The sequence below is a fragment of the Carassius gibelio genome, chromosome B23 (assembly GCF_023724105.1).
Source record: "Carassius gibelio isolate Cgi1373 ecotype wild population from Czech Republic chromosome B23, carGib1.2-hapl.c, whole genome shotgun sequence".
NCBI classification, from domain to species: Eukaryota; Metazoa; Chordata; class Actinopteri; order Cypriniformes; family Cyprinidae; genus Carassius; species Carassius gibelio.
The window spans coordinates 7,175,846-7,198,239 of record NC_068418.1 but is presented as its reverse complement, the minus strand read 5'-3'; the positions used below and the strand labels follow the sequence as shown (position 1 = coordinate 7,198,239).

Genomic DNA, 22,394 nt, shown 5'->3' with positions numbered 1-22,394 from the left:
GTCACATTGTCCTGAGACGAGTGCTTCAAACGCTCAGGAGGCACTTCAGTGAGTTCATCCTCCCTAGTGATGCTGATGGAGCGACAGGTTATCAATCAACCAGCAGCTTCGAAATGTTTGAGTGCAATGAACGGTTATCAAGTGAGAGTTTCTAGATTCATTAGACAGTGGACTGAGACGATCTGACATTGACAGCAATGGACAGAAACACCATCAAAACAATGAGTCAACATCAAGGAATAACTGAAGTTAACAAAAATTGCAAATGCACATTCACTTTTTTGATGCAAATGAAAAGAGCTTGCATTTATAAGTGCACTAAATAATAGAAATAAAATGAGCTGCGTGTTTTTGTGTAATGCACTTTGAACTTGCATAATACAGGGCATATTGTTGAGTGCAATTATGAATAGAAGCATGAATCTATGAGAACCTTTGATGCCATTGATGCAAAATAAAACTGCATGGATCAGACACAACTGTTGTATTCTCTCCACCCTCCACTCATACTCTTTCCACTGTTCAGAGAACTGACGTGCTGAAATAAAGGGTTTAAAGACACTTTACCTAAATGTGATGTAAAAAGGACTGCAGCTATGCTAATGCAAAGATGCAAAAAGCGCACCAACAATGGCATGTTAGTATATTCCAGGTATAGCTTACTTGTAAGTGTACTTAAAAGTATGTACTGGTGAAGTACATACTTTTAGTATGTAGTAGAGTAGAGGAACTTTCAGTGTTAACTTTTTCAGCAAGCATGGATCTTGGAAGTATTTTTCGCATTCATTTTCTTCATAGGCATTCAACAAATAGTAGCAGTGAGCTGGTCTGGTCTGGATGGTTTTAAAGGGGCTTTGAGTATTTGTCAATTTGTCAGACTGGGGGACAAACTATACTTGTTTAAACAAGACTACTGAACTACCTTTGGATAGTGGAAGCTGTTTTTTTCTGCCAAAATGCAATGAAGTAATGCTCATGAAACATTACGAATGATGCAGTCAAATCTACAACATGCAACCTGTTTAGAAATGAAGCTGAAATAAAATAGAAATTTGAGATGAAAAACTTAAAGAACCGAAACAAGTTTAAGTTACAAACTACAAAGCACATAAAATGAAAATATGAAAGCTAATTCTAAATTTAAAATAAAGAAAATTGCATAAATATTACATGGTAAGTTTAATGTGCATTCTTCTAAAGTAAAACAATATTTCATGGTGTTACTCGTAATGCTGGCAAATGAATGGTCTCTGTTGAACAATTTCCATTCCTGAGCTCTTCAGGATTATCTCACTGGAAAGTTTGCAATTAAACTGCTTGGCAGAAATGTCTGCGTGGTTCTATGAAGCAAATTGAATGGGATTTTACTTCCAGACCCTGACTGTTGCGCTCTACTGGGATGCAGCCAAAGACTTGACTGCACCCTGGGAAATAAGGAAGGAAGAAGGTCAGAAACCCAGAAGACAGCCGAGTATTAGCCGGCATGCTGAGAGACAGATTGAGAGCGGGAAAGCGTTAGACTTACGAGAGCATGCAGGAAAACTGTGGTTAATCTGTTCCACAACCTCAGCCAGATCAGAGTTACTGTTAGCACACTGATGGAGAAACTCCTCTGAAGACACACACAGAATACACTCAGCACATTAATACAGAAAGAAGTCCATCAGAGCCCTCAGTATAATCACCCAGCGTTGTGTGTGTGTCTGTGTGTGTGTGTGCATCTATACCTGTGAGCTCGGCCTGTCCTGCTGTATCCTGATGGAGAGAGCCAGAAGAGGACGAGCCATTTAACTCAGGCTAGAAAGAGAGATAGGCATCGTTTAAAATCAACTTAACCCTAACTAACAGTGACATACCTGTGATACAGTATAAAATATTGAAAAATACATTAGTGCCTCCAGTGTTTCCGTCATTACTGCTTCCTGTAGGTGAAAGCATGCTGCCAGAAATGTCAGGCGGGAATGACAGTCTTGTTTGCCTTCTTGGATACTGAGTTATATTGTGTTTATTTAGCTAAGAGCCTTTGACAAGACCATCTGGCTAAACCGAGCCCCAGTGCGGTGAGTCAGGCCCTCAGGAGACCCAATAAAATACTGTTACTCTAAATCAGGGCTCATTGAACGCCTGGGCTTGATTCATGGCGCTGTTGGCGGCCGTTGGACTCGCTGGCATTGCCCGTTAGACCATGAAGCCCACTGAAGGATGGAACAATAGCAGTTTATACAGTGAGCTAGCTGAGACAGGTGAATGCTAGCCTCAGCTTCACACTCGGGACGGTTCAGGAACAAGCTGATGCATATAAAAAAATAGGCCTGTCTAAGAGGACAGATCTCGGCCAGAATAAGATGCCAGGCTTTAATTCCAATAATCAAAAGGCTAGACGATATTCAAGCTCTGTTCCAAACACTTTGCAAATGGTTACAGAGGAAAAATCCAAACACAACTAACTCATGCAGAAACACTTTTTCTGCATCAACCTATCAACCCGAGTGTCTGAATTCTGCAGACCAGCTCTGATTTTGGCAACTAGTGTCTACTCCTCCTTACTGAAAAAACAGGGCAAAGTCATGTAATGCATTTCAGCTTTTAGTGGGCACAATCGTGCTGCCTAGCACCTATTACAATGGAGTCTAGATAGGCAGTTCACTAGCAAGTGTGGTACCTGATGCAGCAGCTGGCGTAGTCGGTAGAGCTGTGATTCCAGCTGTTTGTTATGGTCCTCCAGTATCTGCATGCGGGCCTCCAGCCGCCCCTTGTGCTGTCGCAGGAGTTTAGCTTCAGCTAACAGGTCAGCTTCCTCAGGGGTCCCGCTAACAGCTGTGGCCCCCGCGCCGGGCTGACCGAGCTGCTGGCGCAACTGTTCGTACTCCCTCTGCAGGGTCCTGACCACGGACAGACAGAGAGCATGTTTATAAGCCACATACTGAATAACACCGGCGTTTGGGCTTTTTGTCTTGTTATCATGAGTTTGAGTTATGACTGTTGGATGCTGCGCCGGGTTCTTTTATGTTCTGGCTATGAAAGGCAATGAAGAAAAGTGAACCCATAGGGACCTGCAGCCAGATTCAGCCTATTGTTAGAAAGCCACAGAACAGCCCACTGCCAAACACACAATAAACAGACACAAATCATAACCAGAACAATTACGGCGAAGCTCTTACACTGAATAATTAGAACCTTAACATTAATTAAATTAAAAGTAAAACCATTATTTATTGTATGAATGGGAGAAACTGCAATGTACAATGTGGCAGCTCTAGTCCTGACCTTCTACACAAAACAGTTATTCGCCAATTGTTTAAGTCTTCGGTTAGAAGGTCTGGTTCCCATTAAATCAGTTAGTCTCCTGAGACCCGTGCTTCATTCACACCGAGATTAATATTTGGTGCAATAAAGATTTTAATTTGAACGAACGGCTGTTTGAATGCATGGGTTTAGACTGACACAAACATTTGCATGAAATAAATAGAACAGATTTTATTTAGAAGGGCATTCAAATATATTTTCCCTTGCACTGCAAATGAAACCGATTTTTCATTTAGCCTTTCTGCCATGTTTTACACTTTGCAATTTGCTATAGGTTTAATGCTACTTGTGTGTAAATAAAACAAAACAAAACAATATTTATGGGACCGTTCTTCTTGGACTGTATTGCTGATTTGAAATGCGTTCCTTAGATGTGAGTTTGGCCAGCACTTCTTGAGATTTCATGGTTTCCTCATTCAAGCAGATAGCAGTTGTTCTCACTTAACTGAAATCATTTGGATTTGCAAATATGGATGCGGAGTGAACATAGTGACTTTCCTTGAACAGGACTTCAGATCAACTTAAAGATCACAGCTAAACTTCAGACAATTCTCTGCTTGCTCATTTGTTCTAATTTAAAATAAAAAACAACAGGACGTGTCAAATGAAGATGCTTTACATGTAAATCCATATACTTACCCACAAAAACCAATGCAAGAAATAAAACCCCACACAAGTGATAACAAATCATTTGGGTTGTTAGTCGTAAAGCTGTGATTGTTTTTTCTATTGTTATGTGAATTAGAGTGAAACTGTTTGGATCAGTGGATCATTGCTGTGATCTGATGTGGATGACAGGTGGCTGGAGGCGAGGGATTATTGTGCACAGATAAAGTGTTTATAATATACTGCAATATTCCATAATAAAAGTGTCAGTTTTGATTTGACAGTGACTTGTGGACATGAATTATCTGTAGCCTACCGCTGCTCCTCCTCCAGCCGCGCTATGATTCGCTCCAGCTCTCCTCGCTCCTCCCTCTCCACAGCCTGCAGGATCTGGGCGGGGCTCTGGAGCAGGTAGGCGGGGCTGTGAGTGTTATGGGCGGGGCTCCTGCTGATGTGGGCGGGGGTTTGGGGTTGGCTGAAGGATGAGCCCTCCCCTCCCAAAGTCTGACAGTACTGCAGGATTAAAGCGTGTTCCTCGTCCCTACAGAACCAGAGAGAACAGGTTAGAAAATGTGATCTTTACATTTTGCGACGTAATTGCGCAAAAGATGATTGTTCAAATGTCTGATTCATTTAGAAACAAATCAAGTGACTTTTTTTTTTTTTTTTACTGCGGATCTATTTAAAAAAAAAAAAAAAAAAAAAAAACTAATTGAGAAAACCAGACAATATTGAGTCTAATGTGCAACACAATATTACATCTTGTTTAATGACCTATTTATTTAAATAAACATTTGGGGTGCGTTATATGAGTTAATTTCAATGTGTTAATTTAATTTAATTAACGCACCAAATGAATGCATTAAATCAACAGCACAGTAATAGAACATCTCTCCTCAACAAAACAAGGTATATTTCACATCTGCAGTGTGAACGCTTCAGGTTACGCTCCAAAGTTGAATACTTTGGGTTAGGAATTTGAACAAACCCCAAATTGAAAGCATGAGCAATAGTCACAGCAGGGCTGGCAGATCCGCTGCCGTCACAGCATGTAAACCGAAACAGACAGAAGCATAATTAAGATGTTCTTTTACACCGCAGCGGGATCCAAACGCTGAGATCTGAAAAGCGACAGGTGATAGTGAGTCTGACTGTGAAAATAGGAGAGAAGGTTTTAGATGTGCGCTGTCCAAACAGCTGTGCGCACAATGAGTCTCAGGTGTGTGTTCACACGCTCCCGGAGTCTGAAGGCAGCACTCATCTGGATGCGCACACACACACACACACACACACACACACACACACACACACACACACACACACACACACACACACACAAAGACTAATCAGAGAGATTACATGGGCACTGCATCACAGGGTTTCTGCTAACAACCTGCCAACACCAGCAGATGCTGAATAAAGCAGCCAGACACTCTGGGACACAACAAAAACAAGTGCATTTGCATTTCCGGAGGAAAACAGAGCGCTTGCAAGGCAGCAGAAGAAGAGATGAAACAGTGACACAGGGTCTAAAACACACTGGACACAAGCCACAGGTCCACATGTTTCAATTATATAACATTACATGGAAATATTAAAATGTCACCTGCTATCAAATGTTGCAAAGGATTTTCTCAGGATAAGATTCATTTTCCTGAGCCATTTCTCAGTTACTTTTAACTGGTGGCTTAATATTTATGCTTTTAACAAGGTGATTTTTAGATATCTTTCTATTTCTATATGGAGCCTCCTCAAGTGTCCCAGCAGAGTAACCACTGATGTAGTTCATCACTTCTAAATACATTTATGTGTCTTCATTTTCAAAAAGATAATATTTTATACATACAAAAAAAAAAACATTGCTTTGATATTTTTATGTAAAAATTACATTTAGACATTTCTAAGTGTGGCTGTCTAAATACGCTATGGTGACACTATATAAATGAATATTGTTTAATATATTAGATGAAACTATCATGAAACGTCTGGGTTATTTTGCTTTCAGAAAGATCCTAAAGGGTACAATTGGTTTTCAAAATTAGTTAAGTACAGAATGTACCTTATGTGAAGTTTATTTTTAAAAAAAATTCTTACCTAAGTGTATGCATTTAAGATATAGTTTAATAAATGTATGAAAATAATAAATGTCATGAAATGGGTGTGTATAGATCTACATAGATAGAGAGATAAACAGATAAATACAGACAGACAGAGAGATTTTAGAAATTTTTTTCTCTTTGTATTTGTTCATGCAGTTCATGTAATATATATATATGTCAAAAATTACATTGGCATGTCTTTCAGTCACTTATGTATGTATAGAACAAAACGTCCTGAGGAGAATCATTGCAGTGCTGTCTGGTAAATACTGTAAAGGTGAGAAGAGGAGGACAGTGCTAAGTGTTGGTAAAAAACAGCCAGAAACAGAGAGTTGTGGAGAGATGAAAGAGGAGGCTGAAGAAAGACAGAAATGAGTGCAGGTGTCCTGTCTGTCTCCAGCAGCATCAGTCAAGAGTCGAGTCCCAGCCGTCACATTCAATCTGGAACCCCATCACAGGAGAACCCCCCTGACGACCCCCGTCTCCTTCCCTTCATCCCTCCGTCAGGTCTGATCGCTTCAAACTTTCTTTATTAGAACACACAGGGATGTTATTTGAAAGATAACAAACATACACAAACGCTGAAACTGTGTTCGACTGCTCGGCTCTAAAGGTTTCACAGCCTTACATAACAATCCCCACAAAACCCAAAACCCAGCTCATATTTCTGACACGCGTGTGGATGAATCACGTGAGACCGGTCATGCACAAGCCAAGGAAATATATAAAAAAGATGATGATTTTACTTGCATCAAACAGTTATTTATTTAGACCTTTTGGGTGTTAATGTGACTTATTTCCTTGGCATTTCCCCATGCGTCGGTGTACGGGTGACCTTGTTCAGAGGAAACATTAGACAGCATATGGCGGTAATAAAGGAGAAAGAGTTTCAGTGTTTGATCTCTAGTGTAGCATCAGTGCCGATCTGAGACACGGACCTCCCTCGGAGGAGGAAGGCCAGGAAACGGCTTATTAGTTCTGTAATTATCATACGCTTGTTCTGTGAAGGACACCCGCTGAGCTCGCCTCAACACGTCCACAACGGCACAAAACAAGCTCTGAAGACTTTAATGAGGTGTGCATGATGTGCCAAACTCTTAAAGGGACATATCCTGCACTTCTGAAGCATTTCAAAGTTTGTTAGTTTTCCACCCTCCCTCTGACTCTCGCAATTAAAGCTGCCGCCCAAATGTTACCGTACCTTTAAGACTTCTATGTACATGTCCTGAAGAGCTGATGGGGGCGGGCACATGTTAATGAGCTCACTAATGTGATGTCATACGACGATTTCATTATAGGGAGGAGTTTTAGCATATATCTACATCATGGATATTTCAAATCATGTGATTATTTCAAAAGAGCAAGAACTTCCAAGATAGGAATTAGCTGGATGGAAATGGGAAGTGGAACGAATTGTAATAGTGAGGCTTTCCTCAGTAACCACCATCAATTAATATTCTCATGAGCTCTCCACAGACACACTTGTGCAACTTTGTTCATTTTTTTGTTACTCCAAAGTTTCTTAAAAAACAATTGTCTCTCTTTCAGGGATGCTCCTCTACTTTCTTTTTTTTCAGCTTTCCAATTTTCTACTTCCACTCGATGAATCTTTTGTTTTTATTTTGCTTCTTCAAGGCTTTCAGACACTGCTTTCTTGTTTCACACAAAGAGTTTTTTTTTTTGAACAATAAAAGAGACTAATTGAAGTCAATAAAAGCCGTCTAAAGGAGCGCGGCTCCCTGCGGGTCCATTAGCAGAACAGTCACAGAGAGCCGGATTCACTCGGTACTCACTCCACCTGTCCGACTCTCACACAGATCTGCACTGAGACACTTCACAACTCAGACAGCTCTTCACGACAGTCATGGTCTGTGAAGCTCTTTCAGACATACTACAGAACCTGTCCACAAACAAGCAAATCACATCTTTCTTTACATGCTGGCCTTTGGGGATTTCATTTAAACAGTTATTATTTAAGTCTAGAGTAAGATGAATTTAGACTTAATTTCGGTGATGTAACATTAAAATTACATTAAAAAATTTAATTCATACATACAAATACATTAATAAGTGCATAAAGTAAAAAAAAAAGACAATGTTCATGTCCAACGAGATGACGAGAAATACTTAAATGAATGATGAAATTATTAAAAACAAATTGAGTAGCTCGGCAAAATCTAGTTCTTAAATTATTGTTTTATTTTTTATATTATTAAAAATAAGCAAAGACACAAAATATTTGGCCTGTCTCCTAAAATATCAGATAATTTGGACGTTTGATGAAAAGACGGGGTTAGTTCAGGTGGTAAAATGTAATCTGGACCAAATGAGTAATATTTAAGAATTAATCATTCGTAATAATTTTGCGTAAAATATCTTAAGATTAGTGATGTCAAACGATTCATTGCATCCAAAATAAAAGTTTTTGTTTATATAACATGGAATGTGTGTGTTTATACTGTATATACAGTATTGTTCAAAATAATAGCAGTACAATGTGACTAACCAGAATAATCAAGGTTTTTAGTATATTTTTTATTGCTACGTGGCAAACAAGTTACCAGTAGGTTCAGTAGATTCTCAGAAAACAAACGAGACCCAGCATTCATGATATGCACGCTCTTAAGGCTGTGCAATTGGGCAATTAGTTGAAAGGGGTGTGTTCAAAAAAATAGCAGTGTCTACCTTTGACTGTACAAACTCAAAACTATTTTGTACAAACATTTTTTTTTCTGGGATTTAGCAATCCTGTGAATCACTAAACTAATATTTAGTTGTATGACCACAGTTTTTTTAAACTGCTTGACATCTGTGTGGCATGGAGTCAACCAACTTGTGGCACCTCTCAGCTGTTATTCCACTCCATGATTCTTTAACAACATTCCACAATTCATTCACATTTCTTGGTTTTGCTTCAGAAACAGCATTTTTGATATCACCCCACAAGTTCTCAATTGGATTAAGGTCTGGAGATTGGGCTGGCCACTCCATAACATTAATTTTGTTGGTTTGGAACCAAGACTTTGCCCGTTTACTAGTGTGTTTTGGGTCATTGTCTTGTTGAAACAACCATTTCAAGGGCATGTCCTCTTCAGCATAGGGCAACATGACCTCTTCAAGTATTTTAACATATGCAAACTGATCCATGATCCCTGGTATGCGATAAATAGGCCCAACACCATAGTAGGAGAAACATGCCCATATCATGATGCTTGCACCTCCATGCTTCACTGTCTTCACTGTGTACTGTGGCTTGAATTCAGAGTTTGGGGGTCGTCTCACAAACTGCCTGTGGCCCTTGGACCCAAAAAGAACAATTTTACTCTCATCAGTCCACAAAATGTTCCTCCATTTCTCTTTAGGCCAGTTGATGTGTTCTTTGGCAAATTGTAACCTCTTCTGCACATGCCTTTTTTTTAACAGAGGGACTTTGCGGGGGATTCTTGAAAATAGATTAGCTTCACACAGACGTCTTCTAACTGTCACAGTACTTACAGGTAACTCCAGACTGTCTTTGATCATCCTGGAGGTGATCATTGGCTGAGCCTTTGCCATTCTGGTTATTCTTCTATCCATTTTGATGGTTGTCTTCCGTTTTCTTCCACGTCTCTCTGGTTTTGCTCTCCATTTTAAGGCATTGGAGATCATTTTAGCTGAACAGCCTATCATTTTTTGCACCTCTTTATAGGTTTTCCCCTCTCCAATCAACTTTTTAATCAAAGTACGCTGTTCTTCTGAACAATGTCTTGAACGACCCATTTTCCTCAGCTTTCAAATGCATGTTCAACAAGTGTTGGCTTCATCCTTAAATAGGGGCCACCTGATTCACACCTGTTTCTTCTCAAAATTGATGACCTCAGTGATTGAATGCCACACTGCTATTTTTTTGAACACACCCCTTTCAACTAATTCAACTAATTGCCCAATTGCACAGCCTTAAGAGCGTGCATATCATGAATGCTGGGTCTCATTTGTTTTCTGAGAATCTACTGAACCTACTGGTAACTTGTTTGCCACGTAGCAATAAAAAAATATACGAAAAACCTTGATTATTCTGGTTAGTCACATTGTACTGCTATTATTTTGAACAATACTGTATTTAATATGTATAAAAATACACATGCATGTGTTTGTACTTAAAAATATTTTATTTCTATATATTAAATATATTTAGAACTCTATATACATGTAAATATTTTCCAAATATATAGTTGTATATACACACAATAAATATACACAGTACACATGCTATATTTAGTAAACAAAAACTTTTATTTTGTGCGTGATTAATCGTTTGACAGCACTAGTTAAGATTTTTAAAATATATATTTTTAAATAAGCTCAAAACAGGAGCTCAGGTTTGAAGCGAGTGAAGAAACCTTGTATTTGTACTATTATGCTTGTACGAGGAGCTACAGATCTGGAAAGCGTTCAATCAGAGCGCTGAAGAACAAGACACTGACAGAAAACCACATCACTGCCTACATCTCCCACAGGACTGGGGAGAGAGCAGAAAGAGGCACAAATTGGAGACAAAGCTATCGCACGCTCCTCTTCTCTCAGTGCAGATGAGATTTCACATCAGGCAGCTGCAGTATTTGGCCTCAGGGCTGAGACGAGACGAGAGGAGAGGGGTAAAGGAGACGTCCCGCTTGTGTCTGTGATTCTGCATGGGCTGCGTTGATCAGCAGGAGCGTAAACAGAGTTCATAAGCTCTAAACCCCAGGAACGGGAAATGAGAGCGCTAACGCGAGCGTGCATGCATGCATACAAAGCAAAGACCATACTGAATGAGAAAGAAAACTCAAGAGATGTGGCTTAGTGGTTAGTGTATGCAACCCACACACGTTAAGCTTTGGTTCTTGTGTGGGAAATGCAGGTTCAAATTGAACAAATTGTACCAATTATGGTCGTATTTGGCACATGTTAGTGGTAATCATGCAGGAAATGCAGATCTGAATATGGCATTTGACGTGTCCCAGTCGAGTCCCATCTTATCCTTAGACTTTACTATACTTTGGGACAAAAATAGTCAAACTTTCTTCCTCAAAATGCCACGAGCAGTTAAAACACATGTGCTACATGTGTTGAACTTTGGTGCTTATGTGGGAGATGAAAGTTTAAATCTGGCCAGCAACGTTCCCCAATCATGCCCCATTGACCTGTAACTTTAATGCCAAGGACTTTAATACCCGTGCATCTCCAGTGCTGTTATTGTGCTGTATTATTCGAACGGTTTTTAAATACATTTTAATGAATTGAAATAAAGCTGAAATAAAATAATATAATATAATACTTGATGAAACATTTACTTTAAATGAATATAACTTTAACAATGTTGCCTTGGCAATGAATACATTTAATTAAAATAAAATAAAATATTTGATGAAACATTTACTTAAAAACAAAACAAAAAGACTTCAAGAAGTTCAAATGAAAAAAAATAATATATAATAAAATATCTGATAAACAAACATTTACTTAAAAAACTAGAACTTTAAAAATGATGCCTTCATGGCAAGGAATAAAATAAAATTGGCGATAAATAAATTAAGTTTAAGTACTAAAATAAATTACACCAACAGAAACTAAAATAGAAATAAAGCAAAATAGCTAAAAAATACAAATGATAAATTTAGACAAACAAAAGCTAATTCAAATGACAAATGCATGCAACAAAATCGTAAAAATCTAAAATCTTAAATACAAAAATCGATGGTGTAGATTTCCACATCTGCGATTTTGCTGGAAAGAAAAATGTATAATACAACTTTGTTTTTAGCTGGATCAGGTTGAAGAGGGAAAACTCATTCCTGCACAGACTTCTAGTTGGAGCCATGGTGTAGTGTTTGACAGATGTGTAGGTTAACATCCAGCTTGCAACATGTCTTGCTTGTAACAGTTTGCATAAATGCTAAAGACATGTTGAGCATTGGTGCTCATGTGGAACATACAGGTTCCAAGTTGGACTTTTAATGTGCACATTTACTAAAAAAATGCTCCCCAAAAGAAAGAAAAGTGAAAAGACAGTGGTGACATAGTGTTTAGTTCGATGCTCTGGACAAATTATGGTTTGAATCCAGCCCAGATCCCATTACCTCTGTCTTTCCATGATAACTACATGCCAAGCTCTAGAACAGCTGTAGAATAGAAATCAGGCACAAGCCTCGAAAAAAAAAGAAAAAAAAAGAGTGAGTGGATTTTAATGGCATTTTCGAGTGGGAAATCTTCCCTCCTGCACTCAATTAAACTCAACAGATAATGCCATTACACAGCAATCCACCACAAACACACACCTGGAGCAAACATACGACGCTGAAGAGTGTGCCAATGCATTAGGCACAGAGATAAACAAGGTGTTAGCGGGACAGCGGGAGGAATGGAATTAGTTCCCTCTACTTAGAGCGAGCCGAAGAAAGACAGAGAGAGAGACAGCTAAGAGAAAGAGACAGCAGAAGTAATTAGATTTATGAGGGATGTTAATGAGATTATTCTAACCCCACTTTACAAACCCTCAGCAAACAGAAACACAGCACCACAGTCACAAATGCTTCACATTGTTTCCGTCCTGGTGAAACTGACCATCATCTGACAATCTTCATTAACGTCAGCGCGGCCATACTGATGCAACAGTGTGCAACCACACACACACACACACACACACACGCACGCTCTCCACGGACATGCCAAATCTCCAGGTAGTGTTTGAGGAAGAACAGGACGTTTGCTCATTAGAAGTCAGAACGTCCCTCATCGGCTTCGAACAATAATCACTCTCATTAAATGACCGTGTGTGTGTGTGGGGGGGGGTTGGTTTACTTGGCTACACTTCAGGATCAAATTTGTCTACAGATTAGAGCTTAAAGGGATACTCCACCCAAAATGAACATTTTGTCAGCCGCACCACAAGGATGCGCTGTTTCTATGTGTGTTTATGCATTGATTTGAAAGAAAACAGTACATCCTTGTGGTGCGGCTGACACAGAAGATGTGATGTGGAGAGACACAGAGACTGTTGACAAAGGAATTGCGAAAAAAGTTGTTCTTTTTGTTTTATTTGTGTACTCAAAGAATTCTCGTCCCTTTATAATGTTATGGTTGTAAGCACTGATGGCAGCTGAACGATTCTGACAACATCTTTCATCCTTTTCTGGACCTTGACAGTGAACTTATTTGGCAGTCCACGGGACAGTCTTTATTTCTTTTACTGGTTTGGAACAACATGGGGGTAGGTGATTAATGACAAAATGTTCATTTTGGGGTGGAGTAACCGTTTAAACTGACAAAATGTATCTTAGGGAACAACGAGGCTAAAATAAATGAATGCATATGATATATCGATATCATACTGGATACTGGCTGAAAATATGTTTCCAAAATGTCAGTCAAATCTAATGTCAGATTTAATTCTAACACACAAGTTGAATCTTTAAAATCTTAAATAATAATATTAATAATAATTTGATATAATAATGCCTTTAGAAAATCTCAAAATTTAAATATCTTTTATCATTCTGTACATTATAATGACATGATGCCTAAAGGCATGAATTTTTAAGATTTTTTTTAAATAACTTTTTTTGGTTTTGTTTACTAACTATACATTTAATTTTATTTATCATTTACCGGTTTATCAACATAACTATCTTAATTATCATAATTATCTTAAATGCCATCTCATGCAGAGAGCTGTTATTGTGTTGTACTATTACAATTGTTTTGTGTGTGTGTGTGTGTGTGTGTGTGGTCATTCGCTCGGGTTCAGAGCTGTATTCTGTTCATATTGCTGGTAATCAGCTTGTATTCCAGCAGTCTCATGAAGAGATGGAATGAACCCCTGCATAGCTCCAGCACATGACACTGAATGACTGTGTGTGTTTGTATCTGCTACTGGAGCTCTATTTCTCTCAGTGCTGCCCTCCGTCCATCTCTTTCTATTCATTCCTTTCATTTCTGTTATCAGAAGAGAACTGAGACGCCAGAGTAACTCCAAACCTTAAAGGGCTCAGATGACGGAAAACAAGAACTTTCTTTGCACCTTTTCTGAAATGGAGCTCAAGGTTGATTATATATATATATATATATATATATATATATATATATGCAATAAACCTTGACTTAAATGCTTTAAATCGTTTGTTTAGTGTAAAGATCTCCTCTGGCTGCTCTCTCTCAGTTCAAGAGTTTGAATAAGAGTCTGTTTCATACTCATCTTTCCCTAACACACTCCATCTCTATTCCTCTTTCTCTTTGTTTGATTCTCTCTCGGTCAACACTGAGACCTGAATGATCTGATTTAGACTCTACCAGCACCAAAGCAAATCAGAAACCTGGAAGATGTATAGGCCTTTGTCTCTTTACTGGTCAGTCAGAGAGAAGGAGACAGTTGCTGAATTTACAAAATTCACCCCCTAGGAATACCTTAGCAACCACACATCGCCAGCTTGAGCAGTTACCCAGTGTGTGCTTGCAACTGTTGTCTATCAATTTATCTACCTTTTACTTTCTAATTCAAGCTTGCAAATCATACTCAACATTCAGTAAAGGTTTTGTCAATTTACTTACATGTGCCATGTTTTATTTTAAATTAATAACCCAGTCAGACTTAATTTAAATGTATAATAAATTATTTTAATAAATAAAATGATCATTTTTACAATTAAATGTAACTTAAAAAAAAGAAAAAAAGAAATTATTAATTTTGACTACTGCTGTCAAGCGATCAATCGCATCCAAAATAAAGGTTTTTGTTTACATAATATATGAGTGTATACTGTGTATATTTATTATGTGCATGTATATATTTAAGAAAAATGTTTATATTATTATATTTATATGTATACTGTATACAAACAAACTATAAGACCATAAATATACAAATGTATATACAAATATATAAATTTCTAAATATATTCTGTATGTGTGTGTATTTATATATACATAATAAATATACACAGTACACGTACATATTCACACACACACACACATATACATATATATATATAAATAAAAACTTATTTTTGGATGCAAATAATCATGATTCATCATTCGACAGCTATAAATTTGACAATTAATTCTCATGCTTCTCTGAATATACTGTATTAACTTTGAAGGTGCTCAAAACATTATTACAATGATACAGATTTGTTCACACACACTGTAAAATAACAATAAAACTTTCTCTAATGTCTTAAAGCGATAGTTCACCCCAAATTAAAATTATGTCACCCTCAAATTCTCTGTTGAGCAAAAAAGATGACTTCTGAAGAATGTTCGTAACAATTTTTGGTAGTAATTGGCTTCAATCTTACTGAAAAGAAAATACCATTGAAGTCAATAGCTACAGTCAAGTTTTGGTTACCAATATTCTTGAAAATATCTTCCGTTTAATTTTTTGGGGGTGAACTATCCCTTTAAGCTAATTCACTAGAATTTCACCAATGTAATCAGTTCAAGAAAAGCCTCTAAATGGAAAAAAACTAATTTCCAGTAAAGAGTTTAGAGACTCACATGCTTCCAGTGGCTGAGCTGCTGTCAGTGGGCAGAGAGCCATTTGAGCGCTCCATCTGTGCCAACCTGAATGGACAGAGACCCAGATCAATATGACAGTATCACACTCTTCATAAGCATTAAAAGAATGCAGCATATGGATTCGTGTACCTCTGAGGCACTACTATGACTGATCATGTTTATTCATGTGTTGGGTGATGAATGAGAACATCAAACTATAAGAATGTCAATGCAAAGTATGGCCATGCAGGTCAGACATCGCCAATCGAAGCTCAATACTGAATAACTCTGCATCATAGATACTGCTAGTGTAAGGAGCTTTACTTTCTCTCTCTCAGGACTGAAGACTCGTCCCAGTGGATTACCGTCTCACAGAGCTCCTATAATGGGATTGAGGCTTCAGTCGTAGTCTATATTCACAATCCTATAATAACCGCCTGTGTGTGCGATAGTGACATTGAGAGAAACTAGCTGACGATGAAAATCCATTTTCGAGTATTTACGGGTAGAAGGTCAGCGCTGGAGGCAGTTGGTACATTTGTGCATGCATAGTGTTTTTTTTTATTTATTTTTTTAGCAAGTGTAAATCGAATTGATATGCGCCTAATATACAGTATGTGGCAGCAGATTAAATTGGCTTTGGCAGAGAGTCAGAGGTCTAAGAGAGCATGTGTGCATTTATACTGCTCATCTGTCACCGCTCTCATCTGTGTGCATTAAGACAACATGAGGGCAGCTGATCTTATGATACAGTTACAGCACTGAACACTGTAAATACTAACTCTAATGAAGAGAGAATGTGAAATTATTAATACTTTAGTCATTCTCAACCACTTTTTTTTTACATTTTTACTTTAATTTTAAACATTTAGTATTTAATGCTAATAATTACTACAAATAATTAGTACAACATTTTTAATAGTATTCGGTATTAATTGTGCTAGGTCAGAATAAGTCCATGTATCGTTGTTAATGACAAAATTTAATTACTTTATCAAAAAAAAAAAAAAAAAAAAAAAATATATATATATATATATATATATATATATATATATATATATATATATATATATATATATATATATATATATATATATATATATAGCCCTTTTTGGTGCATTTTACCTGTTAAAGAAAACGTGATTAATAATTATGCATTTTACAGTATTTGAGTATGAGGAATTTACTTCTTTTTACTTCCAGCCCTTGTCAACAGATATTTATCACTAAAAAAAGATTAAATACATAATAAATAGTAGTCATTAAGATTGATGTGGTTTGGATTTGGTATAAAATTGCTTGGAAAAAAATATATCAATTTGCATAATAATAATAATAATGAATGCACTGTGTATACACACTCACGCACTCTTATTTATTTATTTATTACTGAATATCATGTGATGTCTTTGAATTACCTTTATACTTTAGGGTTAGGGTTACCTCAGCCAAACATTTCATATTTACGCATTAAATGCACTTACTATTGTAATAACAGTAAAAATGACGCATAATTACAAGCAACTAACCCTAAACCAAACCTTAATTCTATAATAACTGCACGTAGTTGAATAATATTACATAGTACAGTACTTAGTGTACATTCAAGGAAGCATTCCACTCCACAAAACATTCTTTACTGTGAAGAAAAAAAAAATCTTCACACTAAGAAAAATAGTTCTCTAAAGAACTATTCACTAAAGGAAACCTTGTTTTTAGGAGTGTAATTACATTGTAACAACACCTCCTTAAAATAAATTGTAACCACAAATTGCAACCATTTTCCCCCCAAGCAATACAGATGCATGCAATTAATTTGATCATTCCTTTGATGTTTATGTGATTGACAGCCCTAGTTTTTATTATTTCTTAAATGACATCAGTGTAGTTTGCGTACTGTAAAGTCGGCAGTGAGATATACCTGCTGGCGTATTGCCCTATCCGTGAGTGTGTGTCGTCATGAGAGAGTTCTGGCGATGGAGAAAGCCTGAAAACAAACACACGCATAAACAAAAGCACACTCCAAAATAATCAACAACAAACACAACTCTAAACATGAAATGTGTCTGATGATCTACAGTGAAGGCCTGGTGTTATTAGGATGGATGAACCGAGGAAGAAGGTTAGAGGAAAAAAACTAAAATAGAGTTGGGGGGGTGGGGGGTGCAGGTGGATCTGTCATTCAAAGCATGCATTGATGTAGCGGCATGCTGTGCTGAGGAAGACGAAGAGGAAGAGGACTGAGGGTTGACTGCTGATACTCACTCGTACTGCTCCGGACACATGCTGATGAGAGTGACTGGACTGCAAGAGGGAGAAAGAAAAACAAATCGAAAGGGGAAAGGAGGGGAAGTGGGGGGAGGGGAGGGAGGAATAGATTTTTTTAGGGTCAGCGGTCACACAATGTGGAAGTCAGATCCACACACAAGGATGTGGAGGTGTTCTGGCTGACAGACTCTCCAGTACTGTAGGGGGCAGTGCAGGATACTGAGAAATACTGGAATTATTAAATCATTGACAAATGATCACCAAAGTGTAATCACATTTCGCCATTATTTATTGACAGTCATGTCATACTGAATCTGAATGACTATTTGTTCTGTAAAAAAAAAATATGCTTCAAAGAATGCTCAAGCTGCTCTTCTCCACACACTGACCCTCAGAACCCTACATGCGTTGTTTACACGATGAGGTTTTCAAAATGAAACAGGTTTTCCTTTGTGTGTGTTTTTTTTTTATATACAACAACATTGTAAAAAAATTCCCATTCACACGCATTCATGAAAATGACTTGTATTGTGCATGCCAGGCCACGAGTTGGCGATATCACATTATAAAGAAAAACTACGCTCATCCATAATAAACATGCATGTTTTCACAAATTTTAAGACGATAACAGTATTGTTTTATTTTTCAATAGTCAGTGTTATCAGACCCCCAAAACACTGCTGTCATGTAAATGTTTTAATTGTTTGGAAAAGAGCAGCATGAACATTCTGCTAAAAGCCTACTTTTGACTTCTACATAAAAAAGGTCATGTGGGTTTACAACAACATGAGGTTGAGGAAACAATGGATTTTCATTTTTGGGTGAACTAACTTGAGCATGTTATTTGCATTTCTTTTGCGCACACAGAGAGCAACATTCGACCTCAAAACTACGCGGATCAGATCTCCAAACCAATCTTTAATCTTTCATTTATTTTCATTCCATTTCAGTGTCTTTTCAAGTGAAAACTTACTGTTAATCGCATATAGCGCAAAGCTCGAAAGATCAAACGCACTGCGCCGACTCTACAGGGACAAGTTTAATCTGCTGGAGAACCCTAGTGTCTCTTGGAGATGATGAAAAGTGTCATCTTTTTCTTTTTAAGAAAACCATATAGATGAGACGATAATTGCAAGCTGGGATATTAAAGGTTAGATCGGTTCATGTTTGTCTTTTTTGCAGAAGCAGGGGCATTCCCATCTGTCACACTGCGGGACTGAGGCATTTTAGTCTTTCTCACAACTGATGTAGCATCAGAGGTTGATGTGGAGACGAGAAGTCTAGGATGAGACCCTCAGATGACAGACAATGACTTGCAATGTATGGAAGGTCAGCAAAAGCAGGGAAAGAGTTTTTCTTTTTAATAATGTTTAAAAGTTGTCTGAAAGAGCAAAAGTCAAGATGAAATGGCTTTCAGAGCTCATTTAACTTCTGTAATAAATTTTCTATGGAATGAATAATGTGCCCGCATTCATGCATCGGCATAAAAGTTAACTGTGCAATGCATTGATTTTAAAAAGTGTGCATCAGATACAAGTTGGCATTTGTATCACAATGCATCGTTTTTAACATTTGCAGAGGTAAAAAAAAAAAAAAAAACTTTTTTTGTAAATAATTATCAGCAGATGCATTATACTTTTATTATTTCGAAATTGGGGCATATCGCATTGGCCTCGGTTATGGAGATGCACATCCCTAGCGCTGATAATTTGTTTGACCACCGAAGTGTATTAAGAACATAAAAGAGAGTCTATTACCATTTCATGTTGACTCAGTTGGGCTGAAGAGGGAGAAATATGAGCGTGTCAAAGACAAAACGCTCCAGTTATCTGGGCTGTTAAATGGCTGGTTTGGTGTATCTCAATGTACAGAGTGCTGGACTCAAAGTAATGAGGGATTCTGTAAATTAGTGCTGACAGAGTCAACAAACACGGGCTCGCTAATACAAATCGCTCAATATCCCCTGGTGCTTCAGATTTTCAAGAAAACCAAACACTTTCGCTTTTGGAAAGCGCTCTAAATGTATTTCAAGCACGGTCATCACTCTTTGTTAAATCTGACATGTGGCGATGGAGTTTATTCATGCTTGTGTACATCGGTTCAGAAACCTGAAAATCGAACGTTACATAAAACGTTCTGCTATCACCGATGCTCAGATCGTCTGAACGTCACGCTAACGTGGAACGACAGGAAGCCTGTGCAGCGTGTTCAGTCATTTCAGATTTATAATCAGCACCCGCTGAAGAAATGGGTCATCTGCAGTTCCCTGTCATAGAGCAGAAGCTTCTTTCTGACACAAATTCACAAAATGGTCCCACTGGAAAACCAGAAGTGCCTTAATCAACGGTAGTATGGAGTTAAGGCTGAAGTGGGAACTGCATAACTCTTTATTTTCTTGAACTGGCCACACTTGGGCTCTGTTCCAAAAACACTGAGCTGCCTGGGGCGGCATTTTGAGACATCATACAGTAGGCACGCTCCCAACACGGAGGAACAAGACAGCCTGCAGAATCACGCTGCCTTCCAAGATGCCTTCTTTTGTTCAAATTCTAAGCCTGCATTGCATTTATCTTTAGTGGAATATGTATTGTGACAAATTCGGTGGGAAAAAATCCATACAATTTGGCAGGTAAAATGAGAGAAATGTTGATTATGGGCCATTTTTTCACATTCCAGGGTTCTCAGCAGCAGAAGTAATCATAGTAGGGTAAATGTCTATAGCAACAGCAAAAGAAATAAAAAAATCTTAATGCGGTCACATAAATATAGTGAAAAAATAATATAAGTATAGTGTTTTTTTTGTTTTTTAAACATATTAAAAAATTGCTGGATTTACAATTTAGTGTGGAAATGCCTCACAGCAGAAAGGGGTCCAAAAGGGTCTATTAAATATAATTATTAAAATCTAATAATAAATCTATCTGATTTTATAGATATTATACTTTAGCATTCTGCTAAACCATGCCACAGACTTGAATTTGTTTAGTTTTTTCAACTGAAAGTGAGAGATGCGAGACATATCTTTGTTCATAGCCTTCAAATAATCACTTAAGAGGTTCTACCTGAGTTATGATACTGACTTAATGGAACAGTTCACCAAAAAAAAAAAAAAAGAAAAGTGTCAATTTACTAACCCTCATGTCATTCCAAACCCGTTTCTTTCTGATGCTGAACATAAAATAACATATTTAGAATGTTGATAATCAAATGGTTGATGGTCCCCATAGTATTTCTACTACGGAAGTCAACAATTGTTTGGTTCTTCAAAATTCTTTAAAATATAAATGACAAAATGTAAATTTTTGGTATTCTATTCTATTTGGTATAACTATTCCTGGTGCAGTTTACATTTCTTTCTGCTCATTGAATTTTGTGCCTGAATTCCCGTCATTCCAATAGGAGTTTTGCATATTTAGTTTTGCAGGATATTTCTGTACAGACAGAAAATCAGCACTGTGAAGCGAGACGTGTTGACATGATAACATCTGAACCGCAGCTCTGAGCAGACACAGCCTATATTCAAGGTGTCTGAGGCTTGATTACTAATTTATCATTCAATTCAAGATGGAATTTCAAACCCAATGAGTGCAAACCAACAGAAATCAAAAGGCCAGCTGTCATCACAAGTTCATTGATTTCTTACAGGACTCCATACTAAAAACCTGTTTAGCAAACACTTGACATACAGTACAACTACTTAGAACATCGCAAATAATGAATATCTGCATCTCAGTTTTTAATAGGACAATGTGTTAGCCCTGGCATTAGACCCTGTCTTTTTCTCAGATTTCAGGGCTTCTAGTCAGAAAAGAAGTCAGTCTTCATTCTTCACATTTCTCAACAGCTCATCAAACCTTGCAATGCGAATAAGCTCATTGCGTGAAGGCTGTAAAAGCTCTCCGGGTGAAGACAGATAATAATTGGAGGCGGAAGAAAGCCAAAGCCTGCGGAGAGTCCAATTCAAACAACTGCAAAACACAGAGAATGATTTTCTTTTCTTTCAAGATGCTTACGTTTCCATGTTGTCTCCTTCGAGGACCGTCTGGACGGGCAGGTATCCCAGGCGAGGGTGCTTGGTGAAATACTTCTTGGAGCGGAACTTGTTTTTTAAGACTTTGGTGAAATCTCGCATGTCTTCTCCTGAGGTGGTCTGAAAATGAGAGAGGCACAGATGATGGATGAGGAAGTGGATTTACTTTATTATAAATTGTTCAAAGTAACTTGAATATAATTAAGGCTGAATCACCAGTGGTTTGAACCTCCAGTATTAAACTTTGCTGTGTAGGTGTTGGCAGAACGTATTTATGGGTTGCACTCTGAATCTTTTCTTTACCAGTCGTTTAAAGTTATTTTTCCTCTCATCAAAATAAAACCCAATTTACAATTACATCTAAAATACTGTTCAAAAGTTTTGGGGTAAGAATTTTCTAAGAAAGTTTTCTTAACAAGGCTGCATTTATTTTTTAGTTTTCGATGTGAATGTTAAAATATAATTGTATGAATGTTTGAACCCAAACTTTTGAACAACAACATACATCTACAGGTAAAAATTACATGATAGGTAAAAAGTCGCTTTGGATAAAAGCGTCTGCTAAATGCAGTAAT

At 37.6% G+C, this 22,394-nt stretch overlaps 1 protein-coding gene across 8 annotated transcripts in view; it reads right to left on the bottom strand.

The window, feature by feature from the left end:
* The window catches only part of utrn (utrophin), a 193,575-nt gene that overhangs the window by 3,964 nt on the left and 167,217 nt on the right, over positions 1 to 22,394 (bottom strand). For 5 of the 8 annotated variants that reach the window (XM_052594682.1, XM_052594679.1, XM_052594681.1 and 2 more), the window contains 8 exons: positions 21,803 to 21,939; positions 17,787 to 17,825; positions 17,443 to 17,508; positions 15,522 to 15,587; positions 4,229 to 4,453; positions 2,663 to 2,882; positions 1,728 to 1,797; positions 1,526 to 1,612 (listed from right to left, as the gene is read on the bottom strand). In XM_052594682.1, the coding sequence (XP_052450642.1) occupies positions 1,526 to 1,612; positions 1,728 to 1,797; positions 2,663 to 2,882; positions 4,229 to 4,453; positions 15,522 to 15,587; positions 17,443 to 17,508; positions 17,787 to 17,825; positions 21,803 to 21,939 (910 nt within the window). The remainder of the gene's footprint in view (positions 1 to 1,525; positions 1,613 to 1,727; positions 1,798 to 2,662; positions 2,883 to 4,228; positions 4,454 to 15,521; positions 15,588 to 17,442; positions 17,509 to 17,786; positions 17,826 to 21,802; positions 21,940 to 22,394) is intronic. The other 3 variants (XM_052594686.1, XM_052594685.1, XM_052594683.1) reach the window with 2 other exon arrangements.